At 44.2% G+C, this 11,828-nt stretch overlaps 1 protein-coding gene across 2 annotated transcripts in view; it reads right to left on the bottom strand.

Moving 5' to 3' along the window:
- Positions 1-380: 380 nt before the first annotated feature.
- The window catches only part of GRIA1 (glutamate ionotropic receptor AMPA type subunit 1), a 273,984-nt gene continuing 262,536 nt past the window's right edge, over positions 381-11,828 (bottom strand). For both annotated transcript variants that reach the window (XM_037044847.1, XM_037044846.1), the window contains exons 15-16: positions 6,972-7,106; positions 381-3,038 (exon numbers count right to left, since the gene is read on the bottom strand). In XM_037044847.1, the coding sequence (XP_036900742.1) occupies positions 2,838-3,038; positions 6,972-7,106 (336 nt within the window). In that variant the 3' untranslated portion in view covers positions 381-2,837. The remainder of the gene's footprint in view (positions 3,039-6,971; positions 7,107-11,828) is intronic.

Genomic DNA, 11,828 nt, shown 5'->3' on the forward strand with positions numbered 1-11,828 from the left:
GATCTAGTTCAGCTGAAATAACTTGTTTGAGATCTCCTTGTGAGTCAAGCATAGTGGCCACCATTTAAAAAAGTATACTGGACTTAGGCTCTGCAGTAAGAAAACCACATAATCCCTACAGCTATGGCTTCAAAAATGGCACAAGAATGGAATGGACAAATATGAAAAGTAGATAATGGATCCACAGTGATTTAATTCTTGGTGATATTTTCACTTTATGCAAATACCAAAAAAAAAAAAAAAACCCCAAAAACCTGACTACCTGGGAAGAAAAAAACCCAGAAACCAAAAAAAGTTTAGTGTTTGATCAAGCAAAAAATCCTTTCACACATCTTCCAAGAGAATTAAAACAGATGTAGATGTTAAATAAAAGGCCCAGGTACCAAAGAGCAAAATTTAATGAAAGCTAGAACTGTTAAGTATGGATTCCTGTTGAGAAAAATGTCAATCTCTTTCAGAGTTTTCCCATAGCTCTATTTTTAAGAAAAGTGTAGTAAAAATACATAATACAAGTTAACTTTTTTTTTCTTGCTTTTGTCTTTCCCGTCACTCCTCCATTGATGAAAGGCATTTTCCACTGGAGTCTTGGACCCCCACAGAGCATGGACCCTCATTTCTAGCCTCAATGGCCTCCCCCTATCAGATCAGGTTACTGGTGAGCTCAGTAGCTGGAAAGGCATCCTACCAGGCCAAAGGCAAAAGGTCTTTGAAGCATGTTGATAGTAGAGGGTTATTGCCAACTCCTCTGAAATGCAGATTCCCTAATGGTGGGTCATACCAGATTCTGCAGTGGTAGGCTAAGAGCTGAGAAAAATCTGGTGAGAGGGCAGGCAGGGGCTGGGAGCACATCAGCTGGCAGTAGTAGAAAGTGATAATCCATCTTGAGGGTCCTGCTTCACGTACCATGCTCACACTGACACGTGAGAGACTGAACAACAACATTCGAGCTGCAAGGGCAAAGAGTTTGATTTTGCGATGGTTCTTTGATATGACTGGTGAAAGAAGAATGGGAGGGACATAGAGATGGTGGGTGTCCACTGAGAGAATCCACAGATGAAATCAATCATGCTGTGCCTACTTATAGGCAGGCTCCAAAACCTTTAGTTTGTCAATTGCTAATGATAACCCCTAGCAGAGAAGACTGGAGAGAAGTAGGGAGTAAGGGAACAAGCCAGAATATGGTTATCAATAGAAGCTAATGACACATGGCACACACTGAATCATGCACCTAGGAGAGTGGCAGCTGGAGAGCTGGAAGCCAGTTGCCCCAAGAACTAGAGTTGGAATCTTCAAGAAGGCCATGTGCTAGAAACAGCACTCTCCCAACCATAGTTGCAGTCAGCCTGGGCTCTTCTCCATGAGCCCTGTCACCTCTCCAGTCTTGCTTTAGTTCAGCTTTGTAGTCACAATCCTGGGTGTATTGATTCTGGTCACTGGAATATAACACCTCCATTCTGTCTTAGCCAAGGGGAAGGTCTGCTTCCTTGGCCTAAAAGTTGGGATCAGGGACCTTAAGAACCCCAGTGTCATTTTCAATTTAATCCATCTCCCTTTTCTTCTTCGAATAATTCAGCCTAGGGTATTTTACCTTCTAAAGATGATAGAATGTTATCTGGCCACATGCTAAAATAACACTTTTATATGGACATAAAAACCCGAGATCTTTGGGTCAGCCTCTCAAACCCAAGAGAGGGCACACCATGGAAGGTCCTATTGTTTGTGGGCTTTGATGAAACTTCCTTTTCTAAAATTCTTTTATCGCCTTTCTTTTGCACTTAGCTTGCATAGCGTTTCTCCCCATATCAGAGGCTCTGAAGAAAGAGAGTCTCTTTCACAACAGGGCTCCAGCTCAGATGTTAAGCAAATGAAAAGCAAAAATCATGGATGTTATCTTCCTGGCTGTTGGCTGTTCTCAAGTCTCTACTTGGTTCAGGAGGCCAATTGCCCTTCAGCCACCAGGGTGCCATTGGGCTTGAGCATGGTCAGGAGGGCATATTTCTCAGGGCTAAGGTTGACTCTGGGACAAAATATACCATTCCACCTAAGGCCGATGAGATGGCTCTTACTTATTAAAAGAAGCTTTATCTGGGCTTCCAGCAATAACTTGATGAGTCCTCCTCTGGGTGCCACCTGCCTTTGCCCTCTCCACCACCCTTGGACTGAGGTGTTTTTCACATGTATTCCCAACTAAATCATGCGGTCCTCTGTCAGCAGCTCACTTCTTCAATGGCCTCCATCTCCATCCAGGGCTCAGGGTCGTGGAGTGGAGGGTAACTTGGAGAGCTCCCATGGCAAATTAGTTTGAAGGTTGCTTTTTATGTTTTTTCCTTTTGCTTGCTTTTAAGGTGGAACAAATTGTGAATCTCCAACCTAAAAACTGAAGAGGGATAGGTAGGGAGTTGGGAATAAGAAGTAAGGAGAAGGAAGGGGCCTAACAGAACCTGCAAACCATGACTATTAGTAAGAAAAAAATTGCACAAACTAAGACACATTAACAACCAAATTAAAAGAAAATGGTATGGTTTCCTCATTAGTGTTCTGGTGACTCCATTGTCAGAGACACAGGCTCTATTAGACAGGGTTATTTCCCCTTATTGCAGTGCAGTGTTATTTATCATCCTTACTTAGCAACGGAACAGCATGAAAGAACATCAAAAAAGGAAATGGGAGAGTAGAATGGTTTCCAGTTCTTCAGGAAAATCTGTTGAATCATCCTCCTTGTGGTCGCAGTGGTTGGTAGCGGTTGTGTTTCATTTTGTTGTTTTTGGCACTGACGGGTTTGGGATAGGGCTGAGGGAGCCCAAGCCTGCTCCCCAAGGGGTCTCCATCTGCTCCAGTTATAATCCTGTGGCTCCCAAGGGCATCCCTGAACTGTGGCTCATGCAGGGAATCGATTGCATGGACTTGGGGAAGTCGTGGCTGACCACTCGGCCATTCTCTCCACTACCGCCACCACTGGCTCCTGCCCCGCTGTTTCGGGGGAGTGTCGATGTCCGTATGGCTTCATTGATGGATTGCTGTGGGATCAAACAGAAACCCTTTTCAGGAGGACCGTGGGGTTCTTCCCCGGGTCCTTGGCAATGATTGGCAAGGAGAATGAGTCAACATTGGACTTAAAATAGCACCCGTATCCTTTTCCCCATCCAACTCCTTTCCTAATCTGCAATGCTAATTTTGACTTCCTGAGAACTCACAAAACTGTTTCATGGCTCTGCACAAGTCTGATGCCCTCTCTGAACCTCATGTTCTCTGTGTAATAAGGTTTGCTGGACTGGGTGATCTCTAAGATTCTTTCCGGTTCTTATATTCTGTTTTCTAAAGTTGGAATAGTGCTATGGTTGTTGCACTGATGATAATAGAAGTAGCAACATGAACCAGGTGGGAAGGGTGTGGAAATGGGGTTTGGGAAATGTGGAGTTTAGTTCCAGTTCTGACATCAACTAGCTGTGTGACTTTGTGCATATCTCCTTACATCTCTAGGCCCTTTTAAACTCCGTGTTTATAAACTGTGTTTCTCTCCTTACCTATATAGGCTTTTAAGCAAGTGATGCCACTGTGTGAAAAATTATTCGAAATGTTCAAAATTAAGGGTGTGTTATTGTTGGGTTAAAATTAAAGCCTACCTCTGATTTACTTCAGGGAAATGCTATCCTACTGCCAGCAGCATGTGTTAAGGAAATACGGGGCTTGTTTGAATAATACAATAGGCACAATGTGTTTGGAAAGGAATGTGTTCCAAAAAAACTGTGGATGCCCTGCAGAGATCATTATCTGTGAAATGCTTTCAATTGGCACGTATATACTGCACTTCTGGACTGACACTTCAGATGAGTGCTAACATAAACTTGTGATTATTAGAATGTTGGAATTCTAGATATGAAAAGAACTCCAACAATTACTCCAGGACCAGATCATGGGGCTAGAACCAGACCCTACCAGATGAGAGAAAGGGTCCTGTTCTGAGTCCCTTTGAAGAAAGAAATTTCATTACCAAACCCTTAGCTCTAACTTCCTATTAAGAGATACTCATAGAATTTTGGGGGTGGGGCTTGGTTTCTTGGTAGGAATCTACATAAAGGAGAATTGTTTGTAAGTTGAGAGGTTTCTTTCTCTCAGACCAACCCTACTTCCTTCAAGGTGCATTCTGTTCTCACCTTCTTCTTGAAGCCCCCCTCACCTTCCTACTCATACATTATACATTCTCTGGTGACAGTTCTGTGGCAGCTATGTAAGTTTCATCTTCTTTAAGGGAGCTAACGCCCTGGAGGGCAGCATGGGTCATGTCTTCTTATTCCTGAACAGTCTCCCAGTGTCCAGCTTACAGTTAGGTGCTTAATTGATAGTCTTGAATTTGTCTAAGAAAACTCAGCCACCTAGAATCCTTCTTAAAAATTCTGTGGCTTTCTCCTTTGCATATCACCATGATTCTAGTGACCAGAAAAGAGTGTCTACCTACTGTGGCCAGAATGGTCTAAACAGGGTGTTGACCACATTTTTGTTCTTTCTGCAATACTTTCATGGGAGTATTCTCTTATTATTGGCCATTCTGGCAACGTTTTTCAATGTTATTTCTTTTTAACATCAATAATTCAGGCAAATTTGCTCCATATGGTGCTCTACCCACAGTGGTTCTCTCTCCTCAAAGCCATAGTTGATTTATTTACATTCTGCCTTGGCTTTCCTCCACTGAAGAACAAGTTTGACCTGGATTGCATTCTTCTATGTCAAGGCCAAATACAGACCACTGCTCTATGGGGGAAATGTGAAATGAAAACACAAGGAATTAATGGTTACTCATTCTCACTTAAAAATGTTGAAAAGAAAATTACTTTGTATGTGTCTGTAAAATATGGAACCTTCTATTGATTAACTTGAAATGTCTATCTTCTATGATTTTTCTTTGCCTCATTCCTTTAAGTAAAAAAAAAAAGTTTAAAGTTCACACTGATGACCTTGGGCTTTGTTTCTCAAAATGTCTCACACATTCCCATAATATTCCATTGAAGTTGGTGGTACTTGTTGAGTTTATCTTAAAGGAGAAGATTGATGGCAGAGTCAGTGTTGCTGCCTATTGAAGTGTGAGAGAACTTGGCCTAGGGTGTAACTGAAACACTTCAATGTCATGCCATTGAGAACTGGTTTTCAAGGAAGCTGAGCATGCCTCAGAGTTCAGTGACTCTACACACCTGTGGTAGTGGGCATTGCCTGCTCACTGGCTTCCTTTCTAATATAGTTATGGGGTCTTAGGAGAAGAGATGAACAGAGTCAAAATTCTGGAGCAGAAAGCAATGCTAAAAATGACTATATTGCTAGTTCTCAAACTTGGCTGCATGTTGCAAGCACTTGGGGAGTTTTGGGGTAAAAAACACTGAAGCCTAAGACCTAATCGTAGAGATGATGACTTGATAGGTGTGGTGTGTGACCTGGACTCCTTGAGTTTTAAAAACTCCCCATGGGGATTCTACTATACAAACCAGGCTGAAACACACTGATCTAGTTTATTTCATCCACTTTACAGAGAAAACTGAGGACTTATGACTGACTTACTTAAGCTTTCAGTTATCGGGGCAAGAGCCTTTTAACTGTGGTTCTTCCTACCCCCCTGTAGCTAAGCAGATGCCATTTCTTCTGGGAAATGTGGTTCTCCCTTGTCCATGTTTGAAATACTAGCCATTCTTAAATTTTATCTTTAGAATTGTTGTTTTAAAATTGATACTCAGGGAGAAAAGGGTGAGTGAAAATCCAAAGTTGGCTCTTGAGAGACTCTTTCCATTTCTCTAATGGTGATGGCATCCTAAGTTCTCAGCTGCTTGCTTTTCTACGAAAAGTCTGGGAAGCCTCTGCACATCATAGAACACCCTAAGGAAAGCTCAAACCTCAGTAATGACTTCATCCCAGCACATGTGCTGAGAGAGTGGCTGCCTGCTGTGGTGGATGCACCACCCCTCTACCCCACCCCTGCATCATCAAGTCTCTCAGCTGCTCATTAATTCCATGGAAATGTGCAACGCCTCAATTGCTGTAGCTTAAACACAGCCCATGTTAACGCAGCCACATGCAGTTACGAAAGGTCAGTGGCTTTCTAGGGGGTGGGAGAGGCTAGGGATTATTTTCCTTTGGGAGCAAGGTGGTGAATAATAATGACCCTGGTTGTCCTTCACATCAGCAAAGAACTCAGGTTCTCACCTGTTTTTCCAGGCAGAGGAAAGAGGTGGAGAATCTGAGTCTTTATTCAGTTTGGAGTTTGTCTTATGTTATATATTTTTGCTACTGTATGACAATTTAAATTGTACACTAATGTTCTGGTTGCCTGAATTCCCCTCTCAGTCCCCAATTCTCACATTTTTCTCTTCCCTCAGTTTTCCTGTATCCTGGTCTCCCTCTCCTTTTTCTGATTTCTGGGAGGGAGTTCTCGTCTTTGGGTCTCACACTGTTGTGCAGCCTTTGCCACCAACTCTCTTCCCGTGGTTCATTTCTTTCACACTGCAAGTCTGTTAAACATCACTTTCTTAGGGGAGTCTTTCTGACTTGCCCCAGCCCCCATCCCCCAACCTAATTCACCAAGCGTGGCAAGGTCCCCCATTTTGTCGGGGGTAGACATCCTCTCCCCTATATTGGGAGCTACATTTCTGTTAATGCAACCTCAGCCAGAATCTACCTTTGTAGCAATGACTCTGGCCTCTGCTGTGTTCACTGTCCACTTCAACTCCTAACTGTTAATCTCATTACCCTACTGGCTGAAGTAGTTATTTTCCTGGGCCTTATGTTTATTGTCTTCCTTCCTTTCCATCTTCCTTACTTCTTCACAGCTGCCTCTTTCCATGTCACCTTCCTCATAGCAGCTTTCTGCACCCTGCCTTGGCCTGAACTCAACCTCCTGTCACTCCCACCCTTTCTAGTAGAGGGACTCCCAGGAAACCCAGCTGTGCAAAACAACAGGTTAATGAAAAGGCCTGGGAAGACGATGCCACCTTCATCCTCTTGGACTCGCTACGGGATTTGTAGCAGAACTCGATTAAGGCAACCAGCATGGCCAGTCCAAGTCCTCCGATCAGGATGTAGAACACGCCTGCCACATTGCTGAGGCTCAGAGCACTTGTCTTGTCCTAGGAAGAGGAGCAGGGAAAGGGGGGAGGGGACAGAGTAAAGTGAGCAGAGAGGCTAGAGATAATCTAAATAACAGCATTTTTACACACATACACTTGACCCCATCACCCTCTTTAACATTTATAACCGTTGGAAAGGCTTTTTAGTCAATGACAAAGTATTAAACACCCTCCCCCCACCAAATGGGTATGTGTGTGTGTGTATAACAGTTTTCCAAGCTTCCCTGATTATGTTTAATTCATAATTACATTTCTTCCCTCCCTAATGCCTGTTCTGGGGTGGGAAATGCCACAGGAAATTTAGCACAGCTTTGACCAAGATCTGTACCCTTGAGCTTACACCATTTTTTCAGAAAAGTGTCCCTTCATTTTCAGCTCTGTTCCTGCCCCCAACCTGTCTGTTGCTCAGAAACACATTTGCTTTGCTTATTGTTTATGTCTCTGAGCATTTTCCTGAGAGTTGGTACTTAAAATGAACTTTCCCCTAGATGTGCATTTGGCTTCAATTTAATAAGACAGTTATTGCATATAAAATAGAGATCTACCAACGTATACCTTTAACTTACTGCTCTGAGTCCTAATTTAGGAAAAAAAATAGGGGCTTGGAATAGTAAAAAGACACTGAGGTAGAAAAATGGCTCTATTAAATCCTAATAATTATGCTTAATTGGTGTCATTTTTCTGTTGGAGGTGCTTGCTAAAAAACACTGTAGGCAGACTCAGGTGGCTGAATTTAGAAATCTGTTGCCTGAGGCAAAAGATCTTGTGCTGGTTTGGGATGAGAGGGTCATAGAGCAGGGTGCACTATTACTAGGGGTCTGGGAACAGGTACCCATGTCCAATAAAAGGCGACAGAGCTTACTTTGAGGAGACTTAGAAAGGCCATCAGATATGATCCCTAAGTTGCGTCACCTCCAGTAGGGTTCAGGAATGGGGACTGAGGGACAGTATCTTCCCACGTGGTGAGAGCAACTGAACAAAACTGGTGGTCATGGTGGCAGGTGGTGGCCCAGGGAGAGCAGAAAACTGCTTAGTGCAGTTCTTGACATGAGAACATCTTTAAGTCCTGAATACCCATCCTCAGATGTTGTGATGACCCTCCCACCTTTACTTGTATTGTTTGCTCAGGTACAGCAAGTTTCTCATTGAATGAAAATAAAATGTACACCTCAGCTGGCACAGGTACACACCATGACTGGTTGGCTGGTGACATTGGATAGGATAACATTTTTACACCTCTCCTTTTTTTTTTTTTCGTAAGTGGGGTTGCACAAAGGGTGAATGGTCTTGCTCTAGGGACTCCTTCAACATCTGCCTGTTGGAATGTGGGCGTGTTGACCAGGTTATTGACCTCTGCCCTAGTTCGACATGGTGCATTGTACAGGGTTCAGCAGGGCTGAGCTTGGGGACTGTGGCTGGCAAATAGCAGCATGCCTTCCTTCCCCAGAAGCAGCCTTGGCCAGTAGAGCTGTAGAATTATCTAAAGCATACCCCTTTTGTGGCTTCCTGTACTGCTAAAGCAGATGTCTCTTGAATGTGGGTTACACTTGGCAAGGCATATTCTGACTTTGGAAGTAGTAGAAATGATTATTCAAAGGGATAGAATTTCTCCTGCTCTGGCATAAAGGTCCAGTAAAGAAAATGGGGAACAATGAGTATGGTGGTTGGCTCAAAAGTTGGTTGAACAATTAAATTCCCACTTGGCATGATTTTCTAGAACACTCAAAATGTCTCCCTGTTTGTTGTTCAGGAGGTCTATAGTCCTGCTTTTGGAGAGTAATTCAGCGCATCCTTGGTGGAATCATGGTTAGTGGAAGTTCCTGTAAAACATTTCTGTATGGATAGGGCTGGGGTGTGGTGGGGAGGCATGTTAATGTATTATCAGCTCACACCTTAGGCTGGAGGTACAGTGACCATGATGCTCAGAGGGGGCGCAGGCCTGGGGGAAGGTGGCAGAGAAGAGGCTACAAGGACAGGAAGAAGTCCTGCTGACTTCACAAGCTGACAAGCCTTTCAATAGCTGAAGTACGCCATGCGTCTTTAGCCACCAAGACTGTTTCTGTTTCCTTCCTCATGGTCTTTGCAAGTTCACCATGGCTGTAGATTGCCTTAGAGGATAAGGGAGTCATGGATGTCTTTGTTTGCTACTATTTAAAAAAAAACCCAAAGTGGGTATCTGCCTTCCTGGTTGTAGAAGGTAGAAAGTTCACTTCTGGTATATCGGGAAGGAAGCAGGGTTAGATATTCATATGGAAGTGGGGGTAGAGGACATATTCTATGTAACTGCAGAAAGAGGAAGGTCCAGTGGCTGAGCATTTGATTATGTCCAGATACGGAGAACATGGCTCACTTCTGAAAGAGGCCTTTGGCCCATGGAGGTAGCAGTGTATGTGTGTGTGGGGACACATCTCCTACACATGAAGAGGGACACAGATGGCATTGGGACTGCCACCCCTCATCTTACAGAACACACAGTGCCTCTCACCCTTCTCTATGCCAGTGCAATTCTGTAGTAGCAGGGGTCAGGGAAGACACACTTAGATGTAGCACAGCTCTCCAAATTTGGCATAATTTGACAGGGTATGGGATGAAGGGCTGGTGGTGGTGTCCTCTTTGCCCATGCAATTAAGGAGTTTACATGTAGGCAAGGTTTTGTGATGTCCCTTATGCGTGTCATTAGCTTTTTGATAGCATCAAATTTAGTTCTTTCAAAGAAGGCCCAAGGTCACGCATGGTCTTCTGTTCAGTTGCCTTTAGTGACTCTCTTTGACTCTGTTGGAATGTTACGGGGTATTCTAAGGCTCAGACAACAGTCCCTTTTATTGGAAGACCAGAGCTCTGACTCCTCCTCTGGCCCATCTTGTCCCTACAAGGGGGAATTTCCTTGTGGACTTGAGTGCAAACATCTATGTTCATGTTTCATGGGCGAGCTATAAGTTTCTCAGCCATGCCCGGGGAAAGGGGAAAGATGGAATTTGACTTTTCTGAACACCTCTCTGGGAGACCACATTTTCTTCCCATCCCGTAGCAGCTGCATTCCCAAAAGCCAAGCAGCTTGTTGGTGGGAATGAAAAAGTCACAACTTGTCTTCCACCAGGAGGAGGGGGGGAAGAGAGTGACAGTACTGAGAATGACAGATGAAAAGAAAAACAAAAATTTCCTCTTTCAGAATTGGTGGGCTTGTTGTTATGGTGATGAGTCCCCCCATTCATCTGTTCTCCTTAACCTGTTTTCTTATCTGCTACTTCAGAAGAAGGCTTTTTTCTTTTTCACATTTTTTCCCCCTTGCTCTTCCCATTTAATCAGTAACTGTCCTGGACTCCCTCTGTGTTTCTGAGCTAGCATCCCTTCCAAGAATGTGGAGCCTGCATGAGTCTTCATGAGGAGGTTTGAGCCAGGCTTGAGGCAGATAAACTTGGGGGCTTTTGAAATGGCATACATAGAAAGTTCTAGGGAGAAGCCAAAGCCTTTAGCCATAATACCAGTCCCCCCCACCCCAACAGAGATTGTGCTGCCCTAAATAAGGCAGCAAGGACCTGCTAAATAAGGACCAAGTTTCAGTGTTCCCCTAATGCTTTCATTCCTTCATATCTTCCTGGTGAGGGTGTGAACTCCTAAGTGGCAAAGGCTGCAACTTCTGCTCTTCTCTCCATTCCACAGGAATTCCACACATTCTCTGATGTGTGTACAACTGGAGTTTTAGGGGCTGCTGCAAGCCTTTCACCTGTTGACCCTGTAACCTGATGCTGCCTTGCAGGGCCATGAGAAAAGTCAGACCCCTCTTTCATTCAGTAGACTTTCTGCTATAGTGGGCTTTCTCTTGTGCTTTTCCAGCACATAGTTTTTGGCCTATGAGCTATTTTCCTGAGAGGTTGGTTATTACCTGGGGGCGAAGACTGAGTGGATGGCTAGGCTCACTCTCTAGCTAGGATCAAAGTGAGGAAGCGATGAGGAGGCAGATTTGATTTAACTAAAGGAAAACCTTTCCACTGTCTAAAGGTGGAACGCCCTCCTGTGGATGGGGGTGAGTTCCTCAAACATGGATGTATTCAGGAAGAAGCTGATGAGGTCATCTAAGGGATTCAAGCACTGGACAGAGTGTTATGCCAAGTGACTTTTGACACTTGTGCCAGCCCCAAGAGATGTGAGGCATCTGAGGAGTTCCTAGAGGGCCTGGGATCATGCCTTTTATAAATTCTCCCTAGAGACTAACCTCTTGAGGGGATGCAAAAAAGGAACTTATGTTAATTGGCAACTTCTGCTGTTCCATTTCCAATCTAGGCCAGTTCCCTAGCCTGCATATTTTCCCAAGAGCAACACAGGATGAAAATTGGCCCATTGTACTAATAATTGGCAAGGCAGATGCTGCAAAAGTAAGGGTTGTGGGGGCGGCTTTCCTCAGCAGTGTGTGCTCAGGGACCGGCTGCTGTACAATGCACCATAGAACATCCTGCTTCAAAACAACACTGCGCAGGGAACTCAAGGAGATGGTATGGGTTGTGGTGAAGAGAACAAGGGCTGGCTGAGGCTGAGGCCTCTTCCCTAGTGGGAGGAATTTTCCTAAAACAGAAGCACCAGTCTGGGGGCAAAGTGGGTGTCTTTAGTTGTGAGCTGAATATCTAACAGGAGCACGCACTGGAGAGCGGGGGTCTTGTGTGTGAGAGGAAAATTGAGCCCACTGTCACCAAAAGTGCTTCTGACTTATAGACCCAAAGAAAGAGA

Source organism: Sturnira hondurensis, unplaced genomic scaffold, assembly GCF_014824575.4.
Source record: "Sturnira hondurensis isolate 20B ecotype Veracruz unplaced genomic scaffold, ASM1482457v3 Scaffold0004152, whole genome shotgun sequence".
Taxonomy (NCBI): Eukaryota; Metazoa; Chordata; class Mammalia; order Chiroptera; family Phyllostomidae; genus Sturnira; species Sturnira hondurensis.